At 43.6% G+C, this 24,210-nt stretch overlaps 2 protein-coding genes and 1 long non-coding RNA gene across 10 annotated transcripts in view; 1 reads left to right on the forward strand and 2 right to left on the reverse strand.

The window, feature by feature from the left end:
* LOC119015607 (interleukin-1 receptor accessory protein-like 1) overlaps positions 1 to 17,264 on the reverse strand; it is a 298,993-nt gene extending 281,729 nt beyond the window's left edge. For 7 of the 8 annotated variants that reach the window (XM_037091778.1, XM_037091773.1, XM_037091780.1 and 4 more), the window contains exon 1: positions 198 to 616. The gene's annotated coding sequence lies outside the window, so the exon portion shown is untranslated. Of the gene's footprint in view, positions 1 to 197; positions 617 to 16,989 lie in introns of those variants that run through there. The other variant, XM_037091776.1, reaches the window with a different exon arrangement.
* On the forward strand, positions 16,281 to 19,310 carry LOC119015608. The gene is made up of 4 exons (XR_005073402.1): positions 16,281 to 16,412; positions 18,069 to 18,105; positions 18,307 to 18,454; positions 18,824 to 19,310. It is a non-coding gene; the product is annotated as an uncharacterized LOC119015608 (long non-coding RNA).
* A 606-nt stretch (positions 19,311 to 19,916) lies between these two features.
* LOC119015642 lies at positions 19,917 to 23,962 on the reverse strand. The gene is made up of 6 exons (XM_037091853.1): positions 23,546 to 23,962; positions 23,090 to 23,194; positions 22,662 to 22,786; positions 22,363 to 22,524; positions 21,828 to 22,054; positions 19,917 to 20,726 (listed from the first exon to the last, which is right to left on the reverse strand). Exons 1-6 carry the CDS (start codon positions 23,610 to 23,612, stop codon positions 20,624 to 20,626), a joined length of 789 nt encoding a protein of 262 aa, XP_036947748.1. The 5' UTR covers positions 23,613 to 23,962; the 3' UTR covers positions 19,917 to 20,623.
* Positions 23,963 to 24,210: the final 248 nt, after the last annotated feature.

Below are 24,210 nucleotides of genomic sequence, written 5' to 3' on the forward strand. Positions count from 1 at the left end.
TCAACCAAGTTTATCACGCCATAAAAGTTGCGCAACTTCAGCCACTGAAAGACATTAAATGAAAAGTTGTTATTTACCCTGGGTTTGAAAAGCTACTGACCGGTTAACGCCCCGGCTAACTGTTACAGTAAAATAATATGTGGAGCTAGCTTCACATGTATAATTTCACAGTGTACGAGCCTGAAGAGAGCCCTCACCTTTTGCTGAGGAAGCAGCCGTCTTTTCAGTCGGTTTTGAATCCAACTCTGCTGAATTATCTGCATTTTCCTTCATACTTCATATCTAATTTTATGGTAAAAAGGGGGGGAAAAAACGTCCAGACGTACACATCTGTTTTGACACATTACAGAAAACACACCTGAAAGCCAACTGTATTAATTAACGACCGCTGGAGCTGGCCTGCACGTGCGACGCCCCTCCTCACTAGCTTAATCCAGTTAGCAAGCTTAATAATTTATACGCCTGCATATTTTAAATAAGCATGTTTAATAAGTAAATGGGTGTGAGAGAAATAAGATAAAGAGTGAAATGAAAAAAAAATGGTCACACAAGGTAGCCTGCATTTTGTGTTATGAAACACTCAGTAGAGGTATTAGTAAATATTCGTCCATCGATGTTGACACACACTACGGAAGCCTGTGTAAGACAATTAAGCCATTGACGCAATACTAGCCATTGCCAACAGTAATGGTCCTATCCAGCAGATGGCGACAAATATGAGCCGTCATACATGTGAAAAAAACGTATTTTTTTCAAGTTTATTATTATTATTATTATTATTATTATTATTATTATTATTATTATTATTATTATTATCATTTCTTAACTTTTCTTCACCTTTTGCAGTTGAAGCCCCCCCAGCGCCTGTAGCCTAAGGTGTTTTCCATTTGGACAGGTGTTAACGAGTTTTATTAAAGCGGATGAAGTTAAAGTAAAAGGGCTGATTTTGTGAGTAATGTCCCTGTGCTGTATTGCCGTGGAACTGGAACAGAGGCACACCTATTCCTATTTGATATTCATGAAAAAAAAGTATTAACCCAGTTTCACTTCACATGAGAATACGAAGGGTCAAACTACAAATTAATGTTCAGAACGCTGCTGGAACCTTTCTGTCTTAAGCGCCCTCTCAGAGTTTTTATAAAATCTACTTACAAGCCACAGTAAGACATCATGAATGTAACTTCACATTTAATTTATCATCATATGTATTTTTATGTAGATCTTGCTTGTGATCTGGATGTATTTGTGGATCTTGCAGTGAAGTCTGGATGTATATAAAAAAAAAAAAAAGACTTTATTTACACCCTTTTTTAAGCCAAAATCTGTATGTGGCTGCTACGCTAAATGCATTATCCAGGGTGTAAATAACATTAATCAATAGTGCAAGCCCGTGTAGATTGATTAGATCTGAATAATCTACAATGCAAACCAAAAACCCTGTTGTTCAAGCTCAATTCAATGTCGTGCAGTTTCCTGTGATATCGTGTCAGAGACAGGCACCCCAAAAGAGCAGCTTGAAGCTTGTAAACCCCGCTCCCAACAGAACATATCCAATCAAGTTTTGCTCTGTCTGCTCGCTTCGACATTGTTATGCCAAAACAACAGAGCAGCGGGGTGTCATGTTGATTAAGGAGGCCGCCCTTCAACTGGAGGATGCCGCGCTCGGGCCCCTGTGTTGGCAAGCATCTGTCCGATTGTCGTGTGTGTGTTTGTGTGTGTCGTGGGTGACACGGTGAGCCCCACGCCCACGAGGTCTGTCTCACCCCTCGCCACCTGGGAAGGATTTCAGTCGCAGTCACGACAACTTTAGGGGAGATGAGCTTATGCTCTGGGGATTGTGTGTTCCTGCACCATTCCTGCAGACACCATACGCCACTAAAACCAATTTGTGGCTACATTTCCTTTTCAAGACATACTTTGTGTCCACCTGCAGTTCTTAGCAGCCACATTGGGCTTATTTGGAGTCCTGACAAAATCCTTTATCAGATGACCTTGTTGCCCAATCAGCCCAAATTCAGGGTGAAATCGCTGTGAATGCTACATCCTTAACTTCTACCGCACACCCAGGCTGAGAATCTCCAAAGGGATCGTCATCTAGCAACACATTTTTCTAATTGAAAAATCTTGGATCGCTATAGAAAACCGAATCCGTGGCGTAACCATGCCAAACCGTCCACCTGAGACAGTTTTGCCTACATAATTAGAAGCTCTCTTTTAACGCTGAAATCATAATAATAATTTAAAGAAAAAAAAAAAAGAAGAAAAAAAAAGAAATCAGGGCCGATCCAACGGGGCAAAGAGGGATGGAGGCTTGTTAATTCGTAATCACGTTGAATTAATGATTGAGTGAGACTGAGAAGGCACGGGGCATATGGAAAAGAGAGGGGCTGCAGATGCTTCCCCAGCGCCCAGGGGGGGCTTCCAGGAATGGGAGCAACTCGGTGCCTTGTCACACACACAACCACGCCTGTATGCATGCCCATAAGCATAAACACACACACACAGACTATCCCGACATGAAAACATCTTGGATAAGGAAACGGTTTCCGTTTTATTCAGCATTCAGACCGCATAGGACAATATTTTCTCAGCTTATATGTTGGTGGTTTTGGATGTTGACAGCCAGAGGGAACTTAAATAATGAAAGAGAGATATTTACTCCTCCCTAGACAGTAAATTGCAGAGGGAATGTTCTTTCCTTTCCTTTCCTTTCCTTTCCTTTCCTTTCCTTTCCTTTCCTTTCCTTTCCTTTCCTTTCCTCTCTTTCCTTCCCTTCATCTTGACATTTCTGAGCACATCATTAATGAAAAAAAAGCTTATCCTAGAACAGATTTCTGTCAATTTACCTAGACTGCTTTCTTCTTGAGTGCCCCAGCCATCCACTCCATATCTTTAAACCGGATCGCACCACGGTAAACACACCGCGACAAGCACAGGCCGCAAATTGAAATGAATCCCCTCTTTAAACGCCTCCAGCGACAGCAGGGGGTTTTCTTTTTCTTTGACCAAAAGGATTATCTGGACAGGCCACAAAGGAGCCTCCGTGGATTCATTTCTCGGTCTGAGAATATTGCACATCCTATCTTCTGACGTACAATATCGCCGAGGGATGCTGGAATAAGTGTCCTGTGAACAGCATCAAGCTGACTGCTATCAACATGTACAGCTGGTATTAAAAAAAAAAAAAAGGGGGAGAAGAGAACCCCCTCATCCTGTGACAATAAAAAAAAGGTGGGAATGGATGTCTTGCTGGCATTGCAAACCCAAGAAACAGCAAGCGTTCTTCTTTTTTCACTATCATTATTTATGGTCATGGAATCAGGTATGGATTGGGATTCGGGAATGACTGCTGGCTATGTCTGCCTCTTTTGTTTTCTCCTTGTTCTCTAGCATCAAAGCACGGACACACCATCAGTGTAGAAGTTCGGGAAAATGCCTCGTATTCAAAGCTCCTCTCTTGAAGCACTCAAGCGGAATTATGTTTTCTGGCGATTGATGCAGACACGAACTGAACCGGTTCTCACGTTGTCTTGCAAAGGCACCCCTCTGTTCTGGTGTAAGCACACAAGAAAACAGGAGCTTATTATAACTACTATAAGTTCATCAACATAATATTTCATATTTCTTTGGCAATGCAAATGGCTCTGAATAGTACAATGTGCAGTTTGTTCCAGCAAGGTGTTGAATGTTTAATAAGGTTTCTGCAAAGCATAATTCTTGGTTTGCTCTTTAACCGCCGTTCATTTTTCAGCTGTCCACCAGCAAACTAGCTATTTCAGTTAAAGCTCTCTGAAAAGAGCCCCATGCACCACCTGCTCGGCGCCAAATAGCAGACGGACACACGGTTAGAGACTAACTGGTGAACATGGTGGCACTTTTGGGGGCTGGCGGAGACCAAAAATGGAGCTAAAAGAGCGATTACTGGACTAACATTCACCACATTAACCTGACAGGCAAATCCAAAAAAGGTGTGTAATGCATCTGAAACATTGATGTATTAATCTAGTCTATAAGAGGTAGTGTATGTGCGCAGTGAACTTCAGATCACAAGTATCACATACGATACAACACGACGCGGCGCTCTCGTTCAGCTGAGGACAGATTACGCCCATGCTGCCGCTCCCCGCTGACACTACATCAAACCAATAATGTGAAGCACGTTCGGGATGAGTCATGTCTAATCCTGCACGTCAGACGCGACTTCAGTTTCCAACTCAAACAAACTGCTTCGTGGGAAGAAATTTCAGCTTGAACTGATTAGAGAGGAGCGGGGAGCGAAAGAGCAGAGGGCACAGATTTTGTGAATGAGGCAATCTTCCTGATTGAACTCGGGCTAAGCTTCATTTAGCTGCTATTGAGACAGAATAATAGGGAGTCGACAGCGTGAACTCGTGCTTAAACATGTAGTTCTGGAGCCTGTGGGCATTGAGGGGCTAATTCGGTTTCGATGACACATGCTTTTTTACCACTTCAGCCGAAATTCCTTTTGGCTTAACTAGTGATCAAACTGTTCAAGAGTGTGTATATGACTGATTCCACGTGTCAACATGTGTCTCAGCTTTGCGACTGTGTTTTGGTACAGTGTGATCCTCTGTCAGGAACAGGAAAACATTTTTTGCTTTCCCCATTTAAATGTGAGCAGCTTTTAATATGTATTTCTGGTCGACGCTTGGCGTTACTTGGCACACCTCCGTGCGTTTTGATGGAAGTGTACAGTCCTTAATGTCTTTGTAGCCTTCTAATCAGTTAAATTCAGTTCTTCTTCTTTTTTTTCTTTTTCTTTTTTGGTGTTGTTTTCCAGTCCTGGCATCTTTGTCGGGATTTCACCAGACTTTCTGAGATCTGAAATTTGGCGATTTTCATTCGCCCTTATGGAAGTCTCGATTTTGGCGACTGTGCTTTGAGGGTCACTATCTGAGTCACCGTGCTGCGGTCATGTGGGCTCAATGACAATGCCTGGGCCCGGCCAGCGCAGCCTAGCCTCTTCCGGTTACGTACTCAAAGTGCACTCTAAATCACGACTGGGAGTGACAAACATCAGACCTAAAAGTGGCCACGCAAAGCTAACCCGGAGACTGGAAAAGCAGCCTGACACTGTCTGCTTGTGATTTCATTCAGTGAAACATGAATGCAGCAATAGCATTCAATCTCTGCCAGGACTCACTGTTCTCTTATTGTCACCCTGTAAGCCTGATCGGCACAGTCATAGTCAAGCAAGCAGGGCCGGATTCCTCCTTTGTTTTGTGTGAATGTAAATGACTCCAGCCACTTGAGCTTCTAACCTCCAACACCACCTTGAAAAAACTCATGTCCTTCCACAGAGGAGGGGGTAAAGAGTGTGTTAACCACACAACCCTGACTCTGTTGTGTTGATATTGGGTTCCTTTTTTAAAATAACTTTGAGGGTTGTTGTTTTTTTGTTTTTTTTTCTGGACTGGGCCACCCTGACTGAAATAGGATGGCCTTCATCTTAATAGAATAAGGTCTCAGATGTTGTTTCAGAGTATTAGCTCCTGCCTGCGATGCTTCAGTCTTGCAGGAAATGTCCCCGGCCCCCCTAAGTTCTCTGTTTGATGATATATTGCAATGTATATATTTGCAAAAGTCCCCGGTCACCACTGTGGAGAAAAAAATTACTTGGTCTGAATATTAAAAGGGAGACACTGCAGGTGAATAGGTAAAAAATAAATCAGTATCTATAAATCTATAAATCTGGCTATGAATGATTAAACCCGCCTGCGGAAACCATCAGAATATAGATAGGAACATAACTGGAGAGCTTGGTGTATGTAAGTGCTACTGGAGAGGAGATTTATCAGCCCGTACCCATCAGGAGAATGTAGGTGGACCGGTAAGGGAGCTTGTTCCAACCCATATTTTACTTGTTGTTAAGTGGCGACTTCTTGTGGCCATAGTAATTATTACAGCAGCAAAGGAGGGAGTCAGGCAAGGTGGTATAAAAGGGAAAAATGGAAGAATGATTGAGTAAAAAAAAATTAAATAAAAAAGCCCTCGAATTTCCCCCAGAACTGCTGTTTGACCACTGTTGTTCAGTGCAAAACCAAAAGTTTTACCCAAACCATAATGTTTTCCTAAACTTAACCTGGCAAGCGAGCTAGTCTGTGTCAAGATTTCTTTTTTGGAGAAAAAAGACCTTAGATATGTACACACACAAAAAAAGATTGTTTTGTGTTTTGTATTACACATTTTCAGACGTATTTCCTTCTGTTTAAATATGGAAATCAAGCATCATCAAATTAAACATGCACTCTTCCCACGACAAATGAACACCTCGATGTGTATTTCTGTAAAGCACAAACCGCACATTTTCATGAAAAAGCAGCGGGGGGTGATAAACATTGGATAGCCAGCAGTCTTAAGGCTCTATATGACTCACACGCAAGATTAATTGAGGCCAAACGAGTGTCTTATTTATGCGCTTTCATCTGGTATTGAGACGAGATTTTGATAAAGCACGAATAGGAGCAAACACACACACACAGACACACAGCCACCATGCTCAGCTAAAGATACAGATCTTGGAATCAATTTTGTATTGTAAGTATTATTTTTTCTAAAAAAAACTGTTTTTCTCCAGGTCCTCACTTGCTCTCTGTGTTATTTGGTGTATCCCAGGCCATACAATAATACTTCCCAGTTTGCAGTATATTGAATTTTGCACGGCATACAAACAAAATGTCTTTTCTTCATCGGTAATTTAGTTCCACCCAAAATGACCCCCGTAAATATTTGGCAAACAGTGAGCAAAAAGATTATGAAACAGGGAGGAAAAAAACCAAACACATAAATATTGACTCGCAATTTCTGTGCTGGTAACAGCCACTGCTTTTATTATTTCCCTCTCCTTTGCTCATCTTCTGGTGGGCAATAACACTTTAAGGTCACTTTATTGGATGTTGCGATATTAGGTGGCTCCATAATTCATATTATATTACAAACAGACAGCCACATCAAGAGACGAGCACCATCTTTCAGGAGCCAACTCCATGCAGCTTGGACTTAGGCGGGGGAAAGCTTGTTAACCCAAAACAGGCTGTGGGAATAACAGACAGCGCTCCGTCAATCTGGGAAGTATTTGTATTTGGATTCGTTTGCAGATCCCCGTGTATACCGAACGGATATCATCACGTCTCTTTACAGACGCATTTTCGCCATACCATACCTGTCTTTCACCTGAAACTTCATGTGTTATATCATGCTGCAATATGAATATGTTGCCCGAGTTTTTGTGCCTAAACCTGACCGAACTGCAGTCATCTCACAAGGTTGATAACATTCCAAAAGCCGTCATCTGTCATAAAGTGAGAAGTGTTCGTCAGCAAACTTTATTTTGAAAGTCTACCCTTATTTTGCATATATAACCAGAGGGGGTAGGTCAAACTGGTGCAGCATAGCCTCAGTCCCATGCAAATATATGCTCAGTAGATCCCATACAGATGTGCCTCGCTGAGTTGAAACAATGATCAATAAACCACTCTCACGAAAGCCTCTCATGGCTGCCTCCGGCTCGCTCGCTGGCCGGCTCCTTGACCAAAGGTCTGCGCAGGTTCATCTCCCAGCTTGGCCGAGGGGTGGCCAGAGAACGATGCCAATCTGTGAGTGGATGAGCAGTCTGCGAGAGGCAGGCGGATCAGTCTGATGTGATCTCTGAGATTTTTTTTTTTTTAGCATTTGCCTTTCCTCATGTTGTTGTTAATCCCCGTAATTCAGAGATCAGTTGTCATGTGTGGCTTTGCTCACTCGCCGCTTGTCGCGATCAAATACAATACGCAGCGCGGCCTCGAGGCTCCCGCTACAGCTGCCGAGCCGCTCTCCATCTCTGAAGCGGCTGATTGATGCCACTCGTCCCAGCTCATTATTACGGACGTGATTCGCTGGCCGTCCCTCTGTGGACGTGGGAAAATATCAAAATGCACTTAAGTGTTGCTTTGGAGAGGTAAGCCCACGAGAGGTATGAGCCCAGAGCTGCACCTCGGTGGTTGTTTGGCTTGTTTTCTCGCTTCCATCCCTGCTCGCCTCTGAACACAGATGGAGATTCATCTGTTGCCTGTTCCCTCTTGACTCGTTTTCCTTTTCTATTCCCATCTTCTTGCCCCCCCCCCACCACCACCATCACCATCACCACCACCACCACCCCCCTTCCCCCCTCCTTCCCTCTCAAGAGCCTGTCTGCCAGCAGAAGCCCTGTACCTCACCGTGCGCTTATCAGACAGTTTATCCTTTTCCTGTGGGCGCCGTCCTCCATCTGTGGCTGTCACGGCCAATCGCCGCGCCGAGGGTCCATTCCAAGCCGTGATTTAGACACCCGGCCTTGCCAGCGCTGCTCTATTTACCCCCTTCTTTCCTCCCCATCTCGTTGGAATGTCTTTTGGTCCACACGCCCCCGCCGTCCCTTCAGCTCAACCGATGAATGCAAACAACTTCACACCTTTAGGCTGGTACCTGATCACAGTGTGGAGGTTGCAAGATCCTGCACCAGACAGGCAAAGTGAATATGGCGTATTAGGAGCGGAATGACAGGATGGGACTAATGAATAGGCACCGTGTTTACATTCCTCAGCGCTCAGGCTCTCTCCCCTTAATAGCAGGGCTGCAGTCGTAGCGCCCGGCACTTGCAAACATCCTCAAGAGGTGCCTTCGTTAATATTTTACTCGGTGGAGATAGTAAATAACAAGCGAGGCATTTCCAGAGAACAAGAGCAAACAGAACACAGCGAGAGAGAGAGAGGGAGGAAAAGGAGGAGAGAGGGGGAAAGAGAGAGAGAGAGAGAGAGAGAGAGAGAGAGAGAGAGGGCAGCTGTCTCAAGAGTGTCAGCCACGATCGCATTCTCATTTTTAACTTGTCAGGGCGGCTTTATCTGTTTTATCGCTGATGGAACTCCGAACGCACCGAGAGGCTAAGGCAGCTTGACAGAGCAAATATGGCTATTACAAATTTTCCGACGGGGCTGCGAAGAGGGAGATTTAAGGGAGGGGAAAAAAAAATCGTCTCTTCTCTGGCTTTCCTCAAACATTAAAAAAAAAAAAAAAAAGATACAAAACGGCAAATGAACAAAAGGCGAAGTCCTCAAGCGAGGCCGCGCGGATTCGCTTGAAAACCGCGCTAAATAGTGTTTGTTCAGCAAGGTGCGAGGAAAAATTAAAAAAAAGGGGTAGCAGCCACACGAGCCCCGCGTCAAATCCTCCGAGCTGAATTCAAAGTGTCAGCTCCCCGTGACAAACAAATGGAAATAAATAAATAAAGTGGCAAAATGGAGCCAAGGTTGGAGAGCACCTCCCATCCCAGCACAGCAGGTGAGTGAGAGATAAACATTTGTGCAAAGTCGGCCGGGTCTAGTCAAGCGGCTGCTACCCCTGGTTCATTTGCAGTTGCCAGCGATGTGTTAAATGGCCATCTGTGATGGGGTGAGAGCCCCTGTAATGACTTCCTGTCTGGGAAGGAAGACTGGCGTGTAGGGAGGGCTGAGGCACGCCATCCGTTTGAAAACATGAAAGGGGCCGCTGGGAGTGGGGAAAAAAACAGTGGATGTTCACGCTTTCTTATGTGAAAAACGCCTGTTTGTGGAGGCCTCTCTGAAGTAACGGTCGAATGAATCCTCAAAGTGGGCCGTTTGAAGTTTAAAATAGGGGACGCTGATTAAAGAAATCGGTCTTCGCCGTGACATTGCACCTGAAATCTATATCTGCAGTCTCTCACGGTAAGACGGATGTGTTTCATATTCTATTCCCAGCAGGGGGGAAATAAATGGCACATTTCAGTGGCTTTTGTTTTGAAAACACAAAAAAATCACTTTTATAGAAGACAATTTTATAGAAAATGTCATGAGTTTTGTTTGTCTTTTTTTTTTAACTTCATTTAATTCCTACAAGCACAGCCAGTTGGTGATCATGATTTGACGAATGTTAAATCAAAATATATTAAACTTAATTATACAACATTTTTAATTAAGACCAAGGTCAGACTGTTTATTGGCAAGTGCCCCTTGATCATCCAAGTGTAATTATTGTTACAAATAAACGTGGGTGGTGCTAAAAAGCAATATATGTGTTAATACATCCAACAACTTCTTGTAATGAGTGTGAATGTTGTGGTCCTCAAGGAGACGATGCCATGTTTCAAGCTAAGTTGTTTCATGTCTTAATTAATGACTGGTGCATTTTTACGTTTCAAGTGTGTTCTTGTGTCAGGGTGATTCGTTTGGACTCGGTCAGTCCAAGCAGAAGAAAGGCGCTGCCACATGTGGCCCATACAGTGAGGGCCCAACACAAGCACCCAGGAGGCAGGTGGGAAAAAGAATGAAAGGCGACCTTCAGCGACAGGGCAGGAGGCGAATCTGAAATGTAAGAAACAAAAAAAGGCAGATGGCAAAAATAAAACCAGAGAAGCTGGCAGGTGCATATCAGGTCGTCCATAAAGAAGTACAAAAATGCAAAAAAAAAACTCAGACAGAGGGCAGGAAGACACTATACACTATATATACTAGACACAATGAAACAGGCACTGAGAACTAAACCAAAAACCCAAAGCGTGATAGTTCTGTTGCAGGGACTCCTCTCGTATTCAGCAGCACATACAGATGACCGAATGGTGATCCACACAATTTATAAAGAATCCGTTACAAAATGGCAAGATGACATTTTGGTCATTGTGCAAACAAGCTTCCTGCACATGTAATCACACATTCTCTGCCAGTGCCCGAAAGAAATGGACTCTCCATCATAGAGAACCATTTGTAATTAATAGTAATTAATAGTGTTCATATGTGAGCGGTCACAGTTGTCATGGACAAACACGGCAGACGGCTCTGTTGCTATTTGTGTGTCCGCTTCCGAAGCGCCTCCGAAAACGCGGAAAGGTCTCCCCTCAGAGGGCATTTGCTCGCTGCATAATTGCCCGTAATCATCTTTTCACCCGGCCTCGCAGTGTAATTTTACAGCCTGACAGCTCTCTACTTTTGTGTTTCTACTTCCAGCACCATCAGCACTTCTGCGCTCAGGTTCCGTGGCAGTAATTTAGCTTTCACTCCAGATCTTTCACGCCTATCAGTGTGACTCATGATCTAAATTTAAATGGGAAATCGCCGCTCCGACTGAGAGAGAGACGGATCGGCGAATGTGGACTCCGTCGCCCCAAAACGTGTTGTTTTCCGAGTCCGGGACTGGAGGTGTTATTTGTGAGACAAGTTCATTTGTCTTGTCTCACTTTGCACTTTGATAAGAATTGGCTGGGAAAAAAAAAAAAAAAAGCCTGTGGTTCATCATTCAGCTCATTTAGCTTCGGGCTAGCTCGGCTAAAAGTCGCTTGGATGTGTTAAACGGGAGAAGGCAAATTCAAACGCCGGCGATTCTCATGCTCTGAATCGAATTAACACCGACATTTTTTTTCTCTCTCTCTCTCTCTCTCATCCACTTCGACCAAAATAAGGTGAGTGTATCTTCGCATGCATCTGAGCGTGTGGGAGGAATCTTCCGCCCGCCTGACGCTGCCTGAGCCGAGCTTATTCCGTCGCAGAGAGGCAAGCTGAGGACAGGCGCTGTGGCCGCGAGCGCTTTCCACTCAGCCATGAAAACTGTCCCCGCTGCACGGCTGTTTCGGAGTCTGCCGCCGAATCAGCCCCGCGCTAATGACACATGACCCTGGGACGGCGGCCCCTCGGGGTTGGGGGTGGGGTGGCGGGAGAGGTCTGGTCAGCAGCTCGCCACTGTCATTTTAAGACCTCGCCACCCACCATTATGCTGTCCATCTCTGTTGCCTCTCGCTCACCCTCGCACACATACGCAGCGGCCCCTCGGAGCAAAGTGAACCCGAGGGTGCTCACCTGTCTGGCTCCTGCTATTAGAGCAATGTTCTGGGTAATGGCAGCAGGGTTTTTTTTTTTATGTGTTTCTGATGTGTTCTGTAATACTGTTTTCTTTTTATTCATGTGTCTGAAGAGAACAGTGCCAAGGCTTTCTCATTTAAAACACTAACCTAAGACGGCAATTAGGTTGCATTTTTTTTTTTAAAAAGCCAGCGTGCCATGGACTCATCTCCTCTGATGAACTGAAGTCAGTGGGAACGCGTCTCTGTGGCAGTTTTTTAAAAAGAAAAAAAAAAGGCACTGTTATGCACAAAGTCAGCTCTAACCATTAATCTGACTCCATGATTTAAAAGGTGCCTTCAGAAACCCGAGGACATCACCAACTCCGAGGCCACAATCGGAATATTTCCTGGTCGCCCACAGCACCCAATTACCATCACATACTCGCCAGGGTTGATAGTGAGGTGATGAATGCCAGCCACCAGCTGCTGAGGACTCCAGCCCTCAAAACCCACAGTCTAAGTCAGCGCTCGATGTTTTTTTTCTCCTCCTCACACAGTCGGATGCTGAATGATTTACAGCGGCGCCACCCCATGATGCAAGACGCAGGGCATAAATGACAAAAGGGTGTCATCGTCGACATGTTACGTCTTTATGTCTTGCCACACTTGACATCGCATTACATAAGAAGCCACTCGGATCATAAGTGATCCACTTGGATCACAGGAACTATTAAATGATCATCAATTTCTAAGCTTCTTAAATGTGAATGGTTTCTGGTTTCCTTCCTCTTCTATGACAGTAAACTGAATATCTTTGGGTTGTGGACGAAACGAGACATCTGCGGACGTTGTCACCCTTTTCTGACACTTTTAAAGCCCACACAGCTAATCGATACTTCAAGAAAATAATCAACAGATGAATTTAGAAAGAAAAATCGATAATGCATGAGGAAGATCAAACATTTGCAAGCCCAAATGCTTCAGCGGACGCCTCCTCCAACATTTTGATTCCGTGAAAATCATTACGGCTGCAGCTAGAGTATGGTTGATGTATACTTAAGCACCGCCACCATATGCTGCGTTACAATGGAACTACACTGAACACTGCTGTTGATCTTTGCCCAGTTTAGTTCAATGGTCAGTCAGCGTTGTATAAATATTACAGTGCTTGGAATCCAACAGTTATTAGTTTCGTGATATGATTTAAAAATTTGTGGGAATTAACCTTTTTTGCATCACAGCTTCCACTGAAACTGTTGAAACTCCTGACGGTGCGACATTTGTACGCCCGAGCATCTCTGCAGCACCACAGCGCTTCACTGCAATGCCGTTTTGTCACGCAATTGACCTTTATCAGAAATTCAAAAATACAACTTTTGCAATTTTGGATATTGAAACGCTGGCCACAGCTCGATTTTAATAACATTTCGATTAATTGTGCAGCTCTACTGCAAAATGTAATTATTTGTGCAAAAAATAAACGATACATTTTTTTTAAAAATGCGGTCCGCTGAAAATTGGGCTGTGGAGGAAGAGCTGCAAGCAAGACATGAATGTCTCTGCAACTGGCTGCAGATAAAGGACCCACAGAAAAACAAACCTCCAGTTCATTGAATTGATGGTTTCCTTTTTTGCGTTCTCATCTTGCCATTTCGGCTCTCGATAAAAACGCCCTTTAAATACATAAATACACAAATGCACCAAACAGAAACTCTGGAAAACTGCTGTCAGCGGGCTGAAACCGCCTGAAGAGTCCAAGGTGAGGCGGGAGAAGAAGAAACGTACCGACAGCTGTGGAAAAAGAGGCGAAGCTAAAAAAAAGTGCCTTGTAAAAATATCAGGCTCGTGATTAGTAACTTAGTAAATTAGCACCTGCTTCCGTTGACCCCGAGGGCCGCGCACAATCACCCCGCGTCTTAAACGTTTGCAGTTGAGAGACCAGATCCCAGAGCCACCTTAACAAAAAGCCTCACTGACACTCACTCACATCCTGACGAATGATCCCAGCTCTCTGTCAATAGTCAGTTTTTGACATTTTAATGAGCTTTACCGCCGGAGTCGCGTAAATATCATCCGTCTTCAATATCGGCCGAGGTAGGTGGAAGAGAAAGGGTAGCACGATGACCCTTCGCGGGCTAAAAAGAACAAACGTAATTCCTTCGCCCAACATGCTACGCTCAGACAAAATCCCACCGCAATTTATATTCAGGAGAAGAGAGACATTACTCGGTGGACAAGAGTGCGAGGCCGCGGGTTCAAACAAGCCTCGGTGACCCTTGTTACATGTAATTCCTCATCCCTTTCTCCACCATCTTGTCTGCTCAAGGGGTCTTGGAAAAAAAAAAAAAAAGAAATATGTAAAAAACTTTGCGGGAGGGGGCAGACCTCTTTGTAAAAACCACACATTATTGTGTGTTTTGATTCGGGGCCGGATTCGTTTTCAGGATTTGATAGAGCTCGCTCATTGCTCTTGACCTTTTTGCCACAGAACAAATTGCTTTGCGCTTCTGTAACTGAAAAAAAAAAAAACCCCAGCTGCTCTCGACCAAAAAAAACAAAAAAAATAAATAAATGCTGGGCTCGCTCACTGGAAACATCCACTGAGAGGGAATGAATGGAATGTTTTATCAATGCTTAACACAGCCAAACAAAAATGGTAAAATAGTGGTTTGAAAGTGAAGTTGATGGAAGGGCCTCTGATTGCATTTGCATGTGAAATCTTGAAAAAATGATTATTTTGATTTGAGATAGGGAGTCGAAAACATTGCCGCTAGTACGCTGACTGTGGATTGATTGATTAAAAAAAATTGGTTGGCGTTCTCTTCCTCGGCGTGACTCAGATGAAGAGATCGGTATCACACAATCATCTGTGCACTCGATATTCATTGTGAGGCCGGAGATAGCGGCGAGCTCGGCACAAAGATCAACTCCGAGCAAACCTCTAACACGCAACAAATAACGTGTTGTACAGTCGGGGTCCTCGGTTATCAGTGCAAACACTGGCCAGGAAATAGTCCCACGCGTAACCCCCTGTAAAACCACAAATTGATTTTACACATCGATTACCGTAAAGGCGGATAAACATGTTTCCCAAGATATCGAATTATTCCTTTTACTAATAACTTTTCGCAATCCAACAAGCCTCGCGTCGCTGGGCTCTTATCTTATAATGACCCACAGTAGTAAACCATATGTTTGCATGTTCCTGTTGATTGAAGCTTGAAGCTTTTTTTGTTTGGAACATTCCACATGAAAACAGGTTAGGATTAGGTATGAAAGGGGCATCCTCCTTAAAAAAAAGCATGTTTAAAAGACAGCGGCACTAAAAGCACAAGTTATTAACGTTGACATGGGCTCCATTTAGGTGACGGCCAGGACAGCAGGTCAACGCGCACAATAGGGCCATCAAGCTTGATGAAATTCAGCCATTTTTGCTTTTTTTTTTTTTTGTCTTTACACGACATCTCAAAACGTCGCCGTGAATGATCCACTGAGCGTTACTGGCCAACTTTCACGTCTTACCGAAGCACTTAAAATGAGAATAAAACCATCATTAATGTCATTACCTGTGGTTTTCCTGCTATGACATGTCAAGATGTCTCATATGAAGAAAAGGCTATCGACTAATTTCAGAAGAAGTGAAATAAATGAATCCCCCGGGGGATCGGTATTCAGACTATTTCACACTGCTCTAATTAATTTTCATCCTTTTTTTTTTTTTCTTTCTCTCACTGTAACTGTCCCTCGTGAATTCCGGCCCTGCTGCTTTAATCCTTCCCAGACAGCACTGAGTACCTACCAATCAAACTCGACCCCAAAAGCATATTCTAATATAAATCTGACGATTAATAGCATTTTCTTCCAAAGCTACAACTGTTAGATGTATTATATCGAAGTGATCATTCGGGGAATGAAATAACATGGGTGACTGGCTCAAGGCCCTGATACTTTGTACAAAAACCTGCTGTTGTAAAACACTGTTAAACTTTAAGACTATAAGGCTGTAAAGGGCATCTCCAGTATGGCGGCAGCAAGTTTTGTCCCTGCTGTGCCTATCAGTGTCCTTGGTCTTTGGATTTATCATTGCAGTATCGCCGCCTCTCTGCTCTGTTTGCCCAAGCTGAAATGGCAGATGTTTAAAATGTCACTACAGATGTCTCCGAGAGGAATTTAGCTGCGCGGGACTCTTCGAGTCGTGTACAAACACTCAGTCACTATGTTCGCTCCCTCTCTCAGTCTTTGTAGCGCTGCTTCTCCATCCGTGTTCACAGCTAGTTAATTGCTGTTAATTACACTCACCTGGCGTCCCAGGTGTAAAACGGCCCTTCTTTGTAGATGGGCGAGGACGAATGAAAAGCAGCACAGCTGTGAATCCTTCGATTGGGAATTTAAAAAAAAAACAAAAAGAAAAAAAAAACCCACCACATGTAAACTTCACATTCTACCAAGAGGAAATTAGTCATTCCTCAGCAACACAATCCATCTGCGACGCTCGAGCCATTGCAGGAGCTATTTTGGAACGGCGTGTGGCAACTTACTTATTTTTGGTGCACCTAATTTCCTTCACGCTGCCTCATCCACTCCCCCGGTTTGTGATTATCTACTTTTTTTCAGCGTCTTGAGAGCGCACTCGAGCTAATTTGTGTTGCAGCTCAGATGCTGCCTCCGTCAAACATTTCGTGACGGGGAACTGTGTAAATCACAGGTAGACGGGGCTGTTTTCGGTCCAAAGGCTGCTCAAATGAATCAGATGTGTCTTCGGACTGAAGTTCTTGCCAAGTCCGTAGACCATGTGAGATTTTTGAGTTACTTTTCAGTCAACTGGAACACGATCAGTGGTCAGTGGCTCCTAAAACTGTTCAATCATTATTGCAAAAAACAGATTTCCTGATTTTTGGTTAGGTCCGAGGTTTGTTAGGTTTTAGGAAACGATCATGATGCAAATTGCGGTCATGGTTGACAGACACCAACTGTCAACAGGAAACGGGGAACAGTCTCATTGCAGCAAATCATTTTGGGACACTTGATAAAACAACTGCTAACGATTGTATTCGCAAGAGAGTGTCTACAGACTTTTATAAATATACTTGCCAGGAAGCTTGTGCATTGCATAACATCTGTGCATTGGGTTTCAGTGAAATGTCACAACCTGGGTTACAACTTACCTGTCATGCCTGACTTCCTGGTGATAAGCTTCAAAATGTCCAACTTGTCAACACACTATTTCTTTAGTCCTCCGCGTTGTCTCGTCTTGCCTGAACTTGCACCTCACATCCGTACGAGACAGCTAATTCCAAAGCTTCCTGCTGTAGTCGTGAACAGCTACAATATTCCAGCCCACGACAGAATCTGACTGACACCAACCCAATTAAGGATCACACTGAAAGTGACAGGGAGCGGACTGCGTGTTTCCCGCGTTGCTCCATCAGATTCGCTCTCTGCCTGATTGCCGACAGGCGCTTGCTTGAGCAATCAGGCGCCGATTAGCAGAGATACCGTTGCAAACAGGTGACTTCTGCTTCTCCTTCTGTATTGTGAAGAATCGGCGCATAACAGGCAGTCTAGAAAGCAACTACTTCTTCTGACAGTTAATTTAGACTCAGACCTCGACAAGATCATTGCTAAAAGTAAGTAAAACACATACAAAAACAGTCCAAATTTTGCACAATTTAATGCGCAACACTGAAGTCCAACGGTCGGCCATCAGTGAGCGCTGGTGCCTCGAGCTTATCACCGTAATATCCAAGATTGTTGGTCATCGGTCATGGGAGAGGCCTCAAACGAACCGCTATTAAAAATCTGAAACAACTACAACTGAGTTGCGATCTACAGAGCTATTTGGGAGATAATGAGCACGAGAAATCGTGAAAAACGGCCTGGCTCTCTCCTGGGCTATCTTCCAGCTAAACGGAGCGCTGTTTGGGGTGTTTGCAGACTGGGGTAGAGGTAGAAATACTGACTTTTACAGCTCTGTGAAAGGGCAACAGCTATGCAGAGAGGCAAAACAAGCCGGGAGGTCTGTCTTTGTAGCTGGTAGCTCTCTGATCTCGGAGCAGCCGCGAGGGCAACCTCAAAAAACACATCCAAGGCACAGGGGAGCTGGAACGCAGTGACTGTTTTTTTTTTCTGTGCTTTTTTTCATTATCTTTGCTGCCATGTCATAATAAAGGCATTTTATCTTCTACACTACTTCAGTGTGCCTCTTTAAAACAGTTTTTTTTTTTTTTTTTTAATACTACAACAGTGCCAGGATCAGCTCTGGATCCCACTTTGTCAACCAGGTAAGAACTAGGCCATATGCTGAGCACAACTGAACATTTAGAAAAGGAACAATTTAGCGGTGGTAATTTTGACATTATCGCCATAAAAATTTCAATGACGCTGCTCTGAGAGCAAGCAATGGAAGCTCATTTATTTTGATGGCCTAGACAAGCACTCCGCCGACTGTCGCCCGTTTCATTTTGTTTTGCTTTGTGTAACAGGAGGCGACAAAATGCAGCGAGACAGAGAGGAAGGAGGAGGGCTCCTGGGGGGGGTTCCATGTGGGCTAAACTGTGGGAGTCTGAACCACCACCGGCCCACCGATTTCATGTCCACTTTACAGATTACAAATTAGCACCACGTATCTTTGTGAGTGGGCTGGCCACATTTACATATATTGTCATAGCTGTGATGTTGCTTTCCTTCTCTCCCTGCAGTAGCCTGGAGAGAAACAATTGTGTAACTCCTAATTATTTTTTTTAAACTTCATCACCACGCAGTAAAGGTACAATATATATCTCTATACAAACACCTCATGTGCTATAGATGTCATAGGAGTTCAAAGTCCCCAGAGGACAATAATATCACTATAGGGTCCTATAATAAGCTTTATTTTGAGAGAAATTGCACAGCAGGTACTCTGCGTGTCATCCTACAGCCTCTCACCCCATCAGCCCCCCCGTTGATTATCTTGAACCATAAATAGCATTTAATATGTATTTAATATTCACTCTACAGATACCATGGCAACAGCTGTCTTCTACAGCGGTATTAACGGCGCTGGTCCACCGAAGCCAGAGGGCCGATGGCGACAGTGGATGTCGGTGCAACGTGAGCTCCACCTAGTGGTACCAAATGGAAACTTTTGAGAGCAGAGAGCTCACACATACTGCCAGAATGTGCATTTGGTCAATCCACTGATCAATTAGTCCTGTTTTCTACAACAATGGCCCATCTTTAAGAAGCAGCGGCCTCCATTCAAGGGGCTTTGCAAACTCCAAAGTCTACAAAAGAGCTTTCGCAGCCAATTTATCAGTGCTCAGAACCTAAACACCAGAGCTAACCTCCTACAAAATGACAGTGCATAGATTATTAGGATGGCTGAAAAACTAATAGATTCACATGATTTCCTCTCATATTTCAAAAAAATCTAGGAACATATTCTAAGATGGCTATATTTAAATTTTTACCATTATACATATCATTAAAGAGATATAGTCGTGAATTTCCAAGTCCAGTCTTGTGTCCCTCTAAATTCAAACAGAAAAATTGAGCAAGTTCAGAACTGAGATGTCGAATGAAGAGGGGTAAAGAAACAATTGCCAACTCTTGTATAAAGCAGACATAAGAAGACTCAATTCATGTCTATAACCGTGTTCATGGGACATCAGTGCTGAGACTGGGGGATGAGTTTGGAGGGAAATTATCCCCCGTAAGTGTTTTGCTGAAAAGAGAAAAAAAACTTCACACTTCCTGCTGTAACAGCAAGCAATGAGCTTCCAGAGGATGACCCTCACTTAACTACTTTATAAATAGACTGAAGAAATTCTCCTCACAAAGGATTTTTAGTGCAATTTTTGCATCTTGACACATCAGCAATTTTAGGAGCTTATTAGCCTTGTTGTGTAATTACAAGTCTCACCAGCTGCTTAATTCAGCTACCTGATATTTAAAGCAACGCATGAATGCCATAAAAGTTGAACTGAAACATATCCAGAACAAGAAGACTGCAAAGATGATATCTGTTATTAACACCATGCAGATTAAAGGAGTTCCAACTTCTGGTTTGGTTTACAATGGGTACAAGACCAGAACACAGATTCACAAGACATTTGCAAGTATAAAGTTACGACTTTATTGAAATTAGGGTCTATTTTATCAAAAATCTTCAAGTCTTCAGGACAAACAGCGACAGTGCAATCAGAGACGAGGACAATTCCCTATAAACTAGACAAACATAAAATATAACTACAGTGACAACATAACAAAGGCCACAATTTCAAGTATTTTGAATAGTAACAAGAACATATATACACACATACACCCTCATTTAGGCAACAACAGCAATCTCATACTTCAACCATTTCAAATGGTCAATGCAAAAGTTATTCTATACAAAATACTAAAAATATACATTTTAATTATATTGATAACTCAACATTTCTCACAATATGAATGTTCTTCCGGAAAGAAAACATGTTTTGTTTCTAAAGCTGTTGGGTACATACATACATACAATACATTATGAGGCAAGGCCACCAACAATTGTTACGAGAGTAATAATACTTTCCAGTTGATGTGAAAATGCATTGTGATTAAATAAGAGGTTTGATTGTGTTTTCAACCATTTAGGAATCAGTTTCCATGACCTTTTGAAAGCTGCATCACCTGTCACTCATTACATTTTCAGTTCCGACCCACCCTTGGAGGAAACCATGTGAAACATTTTGACCCTGAACCACATAAATCATTTGGGTCATCTACGAAGCACATTTCCATTGAGGAGTAGCCAGCTGTTACATAGTGTTTCTCATGTTATTATTTTGTGTCCATGGAGGAGTCATCAGCACACCCCAGAACCCTTTGCAACTCCTGAATACAGGGCACAATAGACTGGCTGTGCAACTGAGCCATCTTCAACCTGAGACAGAAACAGAAGATTCATAGGTTAGAGAGGTAACACCTGGTAACCTTCACAACTCTTAACACCAACAATGGCTAAAGAACTGATTACCATAACTAACTACATTTGAAACACCAGGCAAGTGTCAGAAAATTATAGACCTATGAATATGGTGGTATCTATGCACAATACAAGAGGCTAGGTAGTTGGTTTGAACAGAAAGCCAATTTCTTACTAGTAAAATTACTTAAACAGTTCCTTCCAAATGTAAGCAAGCTGAAAAGCCTCACACACAAACATGTTATACATTCCAGTAAGAGCTGATTTAACACCAAGGTGGTGAAACAAGTGGAAGCTGTAGAAAGGCAAAGAGACCCAGCTGAAGTTCCTCAGGGGATGGTTTACCAACCCAGAGCTAAAAAGACAAGTGAACATGCATTCAACAGTTTGCAAGTGATGGCTATTGTTATATTGTTAATATTATATTATTATATTATTGTTAATATAAGTTGCCCATGTTGCATTGCTTCAGCTGGATAATAAAGTCAGCAATTTGTTGCCAAGATGTCAGCAAAGGGAACGCAGTGAACCAACACTACATCATATTAAGTTTGTCACAGTTTGAGCTGTGAATTTGTTTGCGATTTCTCTGCATTGTAGAGGTCAAAAATACTGAAAACAAACACGGGCCGTAATAAATGATTTCTCTGGCAAGGTCAACTGCACCCTGATACCCTCAGTAATCCGAGTCATCCCATTTTGTGTAAAGACCAGGTTATTGTGGGCAGCGTGCTGTAAACAGCTTATTAGTGAAACAAAATGAAGGAAATTAAGTGACTTGATTGGTGTACAGGCACACTGCTGAGTATCTTGTTTGCTCTGTTGCCCTTCAGACGTGTGCATGAAGGCAAAACACTGAGATAAATTAAATTACGCACCCAAATAATAAAGACTAACTGAAAATGTTACATTTAAATGAAGGAAACAAACTGAGTTGTTAACATATTTCCTTGCTGAATATTGCCCCGATCCAATGATAACGATGTAGAATAAATGTTGACAGGTTACCAATGTGTGTATGAACAGTTAAAGATCTGCATGTACAGTGCACAGTCATACCTTCTGAGCAGCTCGCGTCCTCTGATGGGTTCAGGGTGGTAATGCTGCAGAGCAGTGAGGCTGTGAGCAGCCAAAATGCTGTAACACTGTTCTCTCAGTGCATTGTGGTTCACGGTGTCCCACTGCGGCAAGTCGCTGGTGTAGCGCCACGCCATCAGTGTGTGTTCCAACACAGCGTCCCACTCTTTGTTCCTCAGAAGAACCTGGCCCCACTCTTGACACGAAACCTGAGGGGGAGGATAAGGAGGTATGGATTAGGATGACACAATGAAACACTCACTCTCATGGGGGAAACATTATGAGCAGTTTTTAATACATCTGTGAGAAAAACTCCCTTTATGATGAAAAATAAAGCTCAATTAGAAAAGAACAGCAGGGGTGAGCTGAAAGAGCCAACAATGCCTCTTTAAAGACTAAAATAAAACCACATTCCTGCAAATGAGAACTGGACGGCGTCCAAGTAAAAGTAAATCTTCTGGTTTCCAAAACAGTGCGGTCATTTATACTAACATGCCACAACACTGCTGATACTCACCTTAAATGACAGCAGGTGCGGATATGCTTTTCTGTAGCAGTGAGCGTCCCTGTTGGAGCCAAACCGTGAGTAGGGTATCGACCTGTAAACATTTGTTTTCTTCAGCTGTAGGTCTTCCTGCAGATACTTCAGGTCTGACGCCAGGATCCTGGGCTCTTGACTCTAGGACACAATGCAGCACATCATATTTGAGCTTATACTTTATCTTACACCTTAGGTAGTAAAACTTGGGATAACAAAAACATTGCATCCATTTTTCAATAGTAACAGGCTCGTGTTAAAACGGGATGGATGGATACCTGTTCGACTAAGATGAGGGATCTGATGAGCTGCACAAGCTGCTGTTTGGAGAGTGGGGTATGGTGCTCGTCCATCTTCTCACACTGCTCCTGGATCCCCCGACTCCACATGGCACCAAAGTCCACTGCAAAAAAGAAAAAAAAAAAGAAAAGGGGGAATAGGATTTGGTCAAGCAACCAAGGACAGAAAGCAGTGATCAAACTAAGTTGGGATATTTCGAGACTGTTCCCTGATAGCTCTGATATAAGCGTTCATATCCCCTGGCACTAAATAGCGAGAGAAACAGACAACCACCAGTTTTTTCACTCGCACACTATTTTCCATTATCACACTCAGTGTCTTATTCTATTTTCCTTCCTATAAAATGTCAACTCACAACACTAAACGAGTCAATAGCTTGACAGTTAGACTGACACTGGCTACTTACATGACTGGACACGCTTTGGGTTTGTGGCTGAATTTGTCCCTCTTGGAGCTGGAGATGGATCCAGACGAGCACTCAGAATTTCTAGGTATGATCTCCTCATTCGAGCTGTGGAGGGGGAGGGAAAAAACGACAGAAAATGTAAACTGTGTTTGTTCTGTCGACATTGTTCCTGCTACACACATCACAAGTCTCAACGTATACCTCGACTGTCAGCTGCATTTCCGTGACAAAATGTTCACGTAATTGTGCAAAGTTAACGCACTCGTCCACATTAAGTTCACTGCTAACAGTGATATGTTACCGGCTAACCAGACCTGTTATTCCCGTGGACGCGCGCTCGTGATAATATTAGCATGATAACTTAGCAAAGTGGCGCCCCCGCCACAAAGAAAGGAGTTAACGCTGCAGCTAATGAGCCCCCCAAAAGAGAACAGGTTGTCATTTATCGAGACTTACCTGCAATTTTAGGCTGTGGGGCAGGTATTTCCACCAAGGCGCGTCGTGTTTGGCACACAGCTGCCATTGCGAGCTTCCAAAGTTTTATCGGGGCTAACAACCTGCTAGGTAGCCGGTGACGCTACTGTTAGCTGAACTTTAAACCCCGCGGGGCGCACACAACAATAACTTCTCCACGGCAGGAGTCGGCTTCTGCGGGTGAACTCGGCGGTCGGCAGCTCCTTCAAAAGGCGTCAATGCAGCAGTCGAGCTCGCTAACATCAACGTCGAAGATGAACCTGCATGAATCTAACTAAAACTACAAAAAAAAGCCCTCCGTGGGTGAAGCCTGCTGAAGTGTGGCACAAACTAACTTCTGTTCGCTCCGGGCGCCAGTACAATGCTGCCGAGGCGCGCGACACACGAGTTGCCGCGCGGGCGTGGTCTGCCGCACGCTGCGACCTGATTGGCGGACGTCGCGGCGCGTGTGGAAGAGGCGCCCAATATGCAAATGAGGTCATCAGTGTCCTCCCCCTCCACAGCTCCTCTGCTGCAAAGTGGGGTAAAAGGTCACGTGAGCACCCGTGCACGCATGGACTCATAGTAACAATAGTGTTCAGTTCTTTATTCAGCCGTCATATGATAGTAATCACTGTCATACCCTTAAGGTTTAACTGCATAAAATG

Source organism: Acanthopagrus latus, chromosome 24 (genome assembly GCF_904848185.1).
Source record: "Acanthopagrus latus isolate v.2019 chromosome 24, fAcaLat1.1, whole genome shotgun sequence".
Classification (NCBI taxonomy): Eukaryota; Metazoa; Chordata; class Actinopteri; order Spariformes; family Sparidae; genus Acanthopagrus; species Acanthopagrus latus.

What these genes read in the sequence shown, in the direction of transcription:
- LOC119015642 (XM_037091853.1), bottom strand. Translation starts at nt 23,612, where the DNA reads ATGGCAGCTGTGTGCCAAACACGACGCGCCTTGGTGGAAATACCTGCC. An exon ending in CCCACAGCCTAAAATTGCAG is followed by an intron (nt 23,195 to 23,545) that starts GTAAGTCTCGAT and finishes CCCCCTCCACAG; the next exon opens with CTCGAATGAGGAGATCATAC. An exon ending in CCCAAAGCGTGTCCAGTCAT is followed by an intron (nt 22,787 to 23,089) that starts GTAAGTAGCCAG and finishes TCTTTTTTGCAG; the next exon opens with TGGACTTTGGTGCCATGTGG.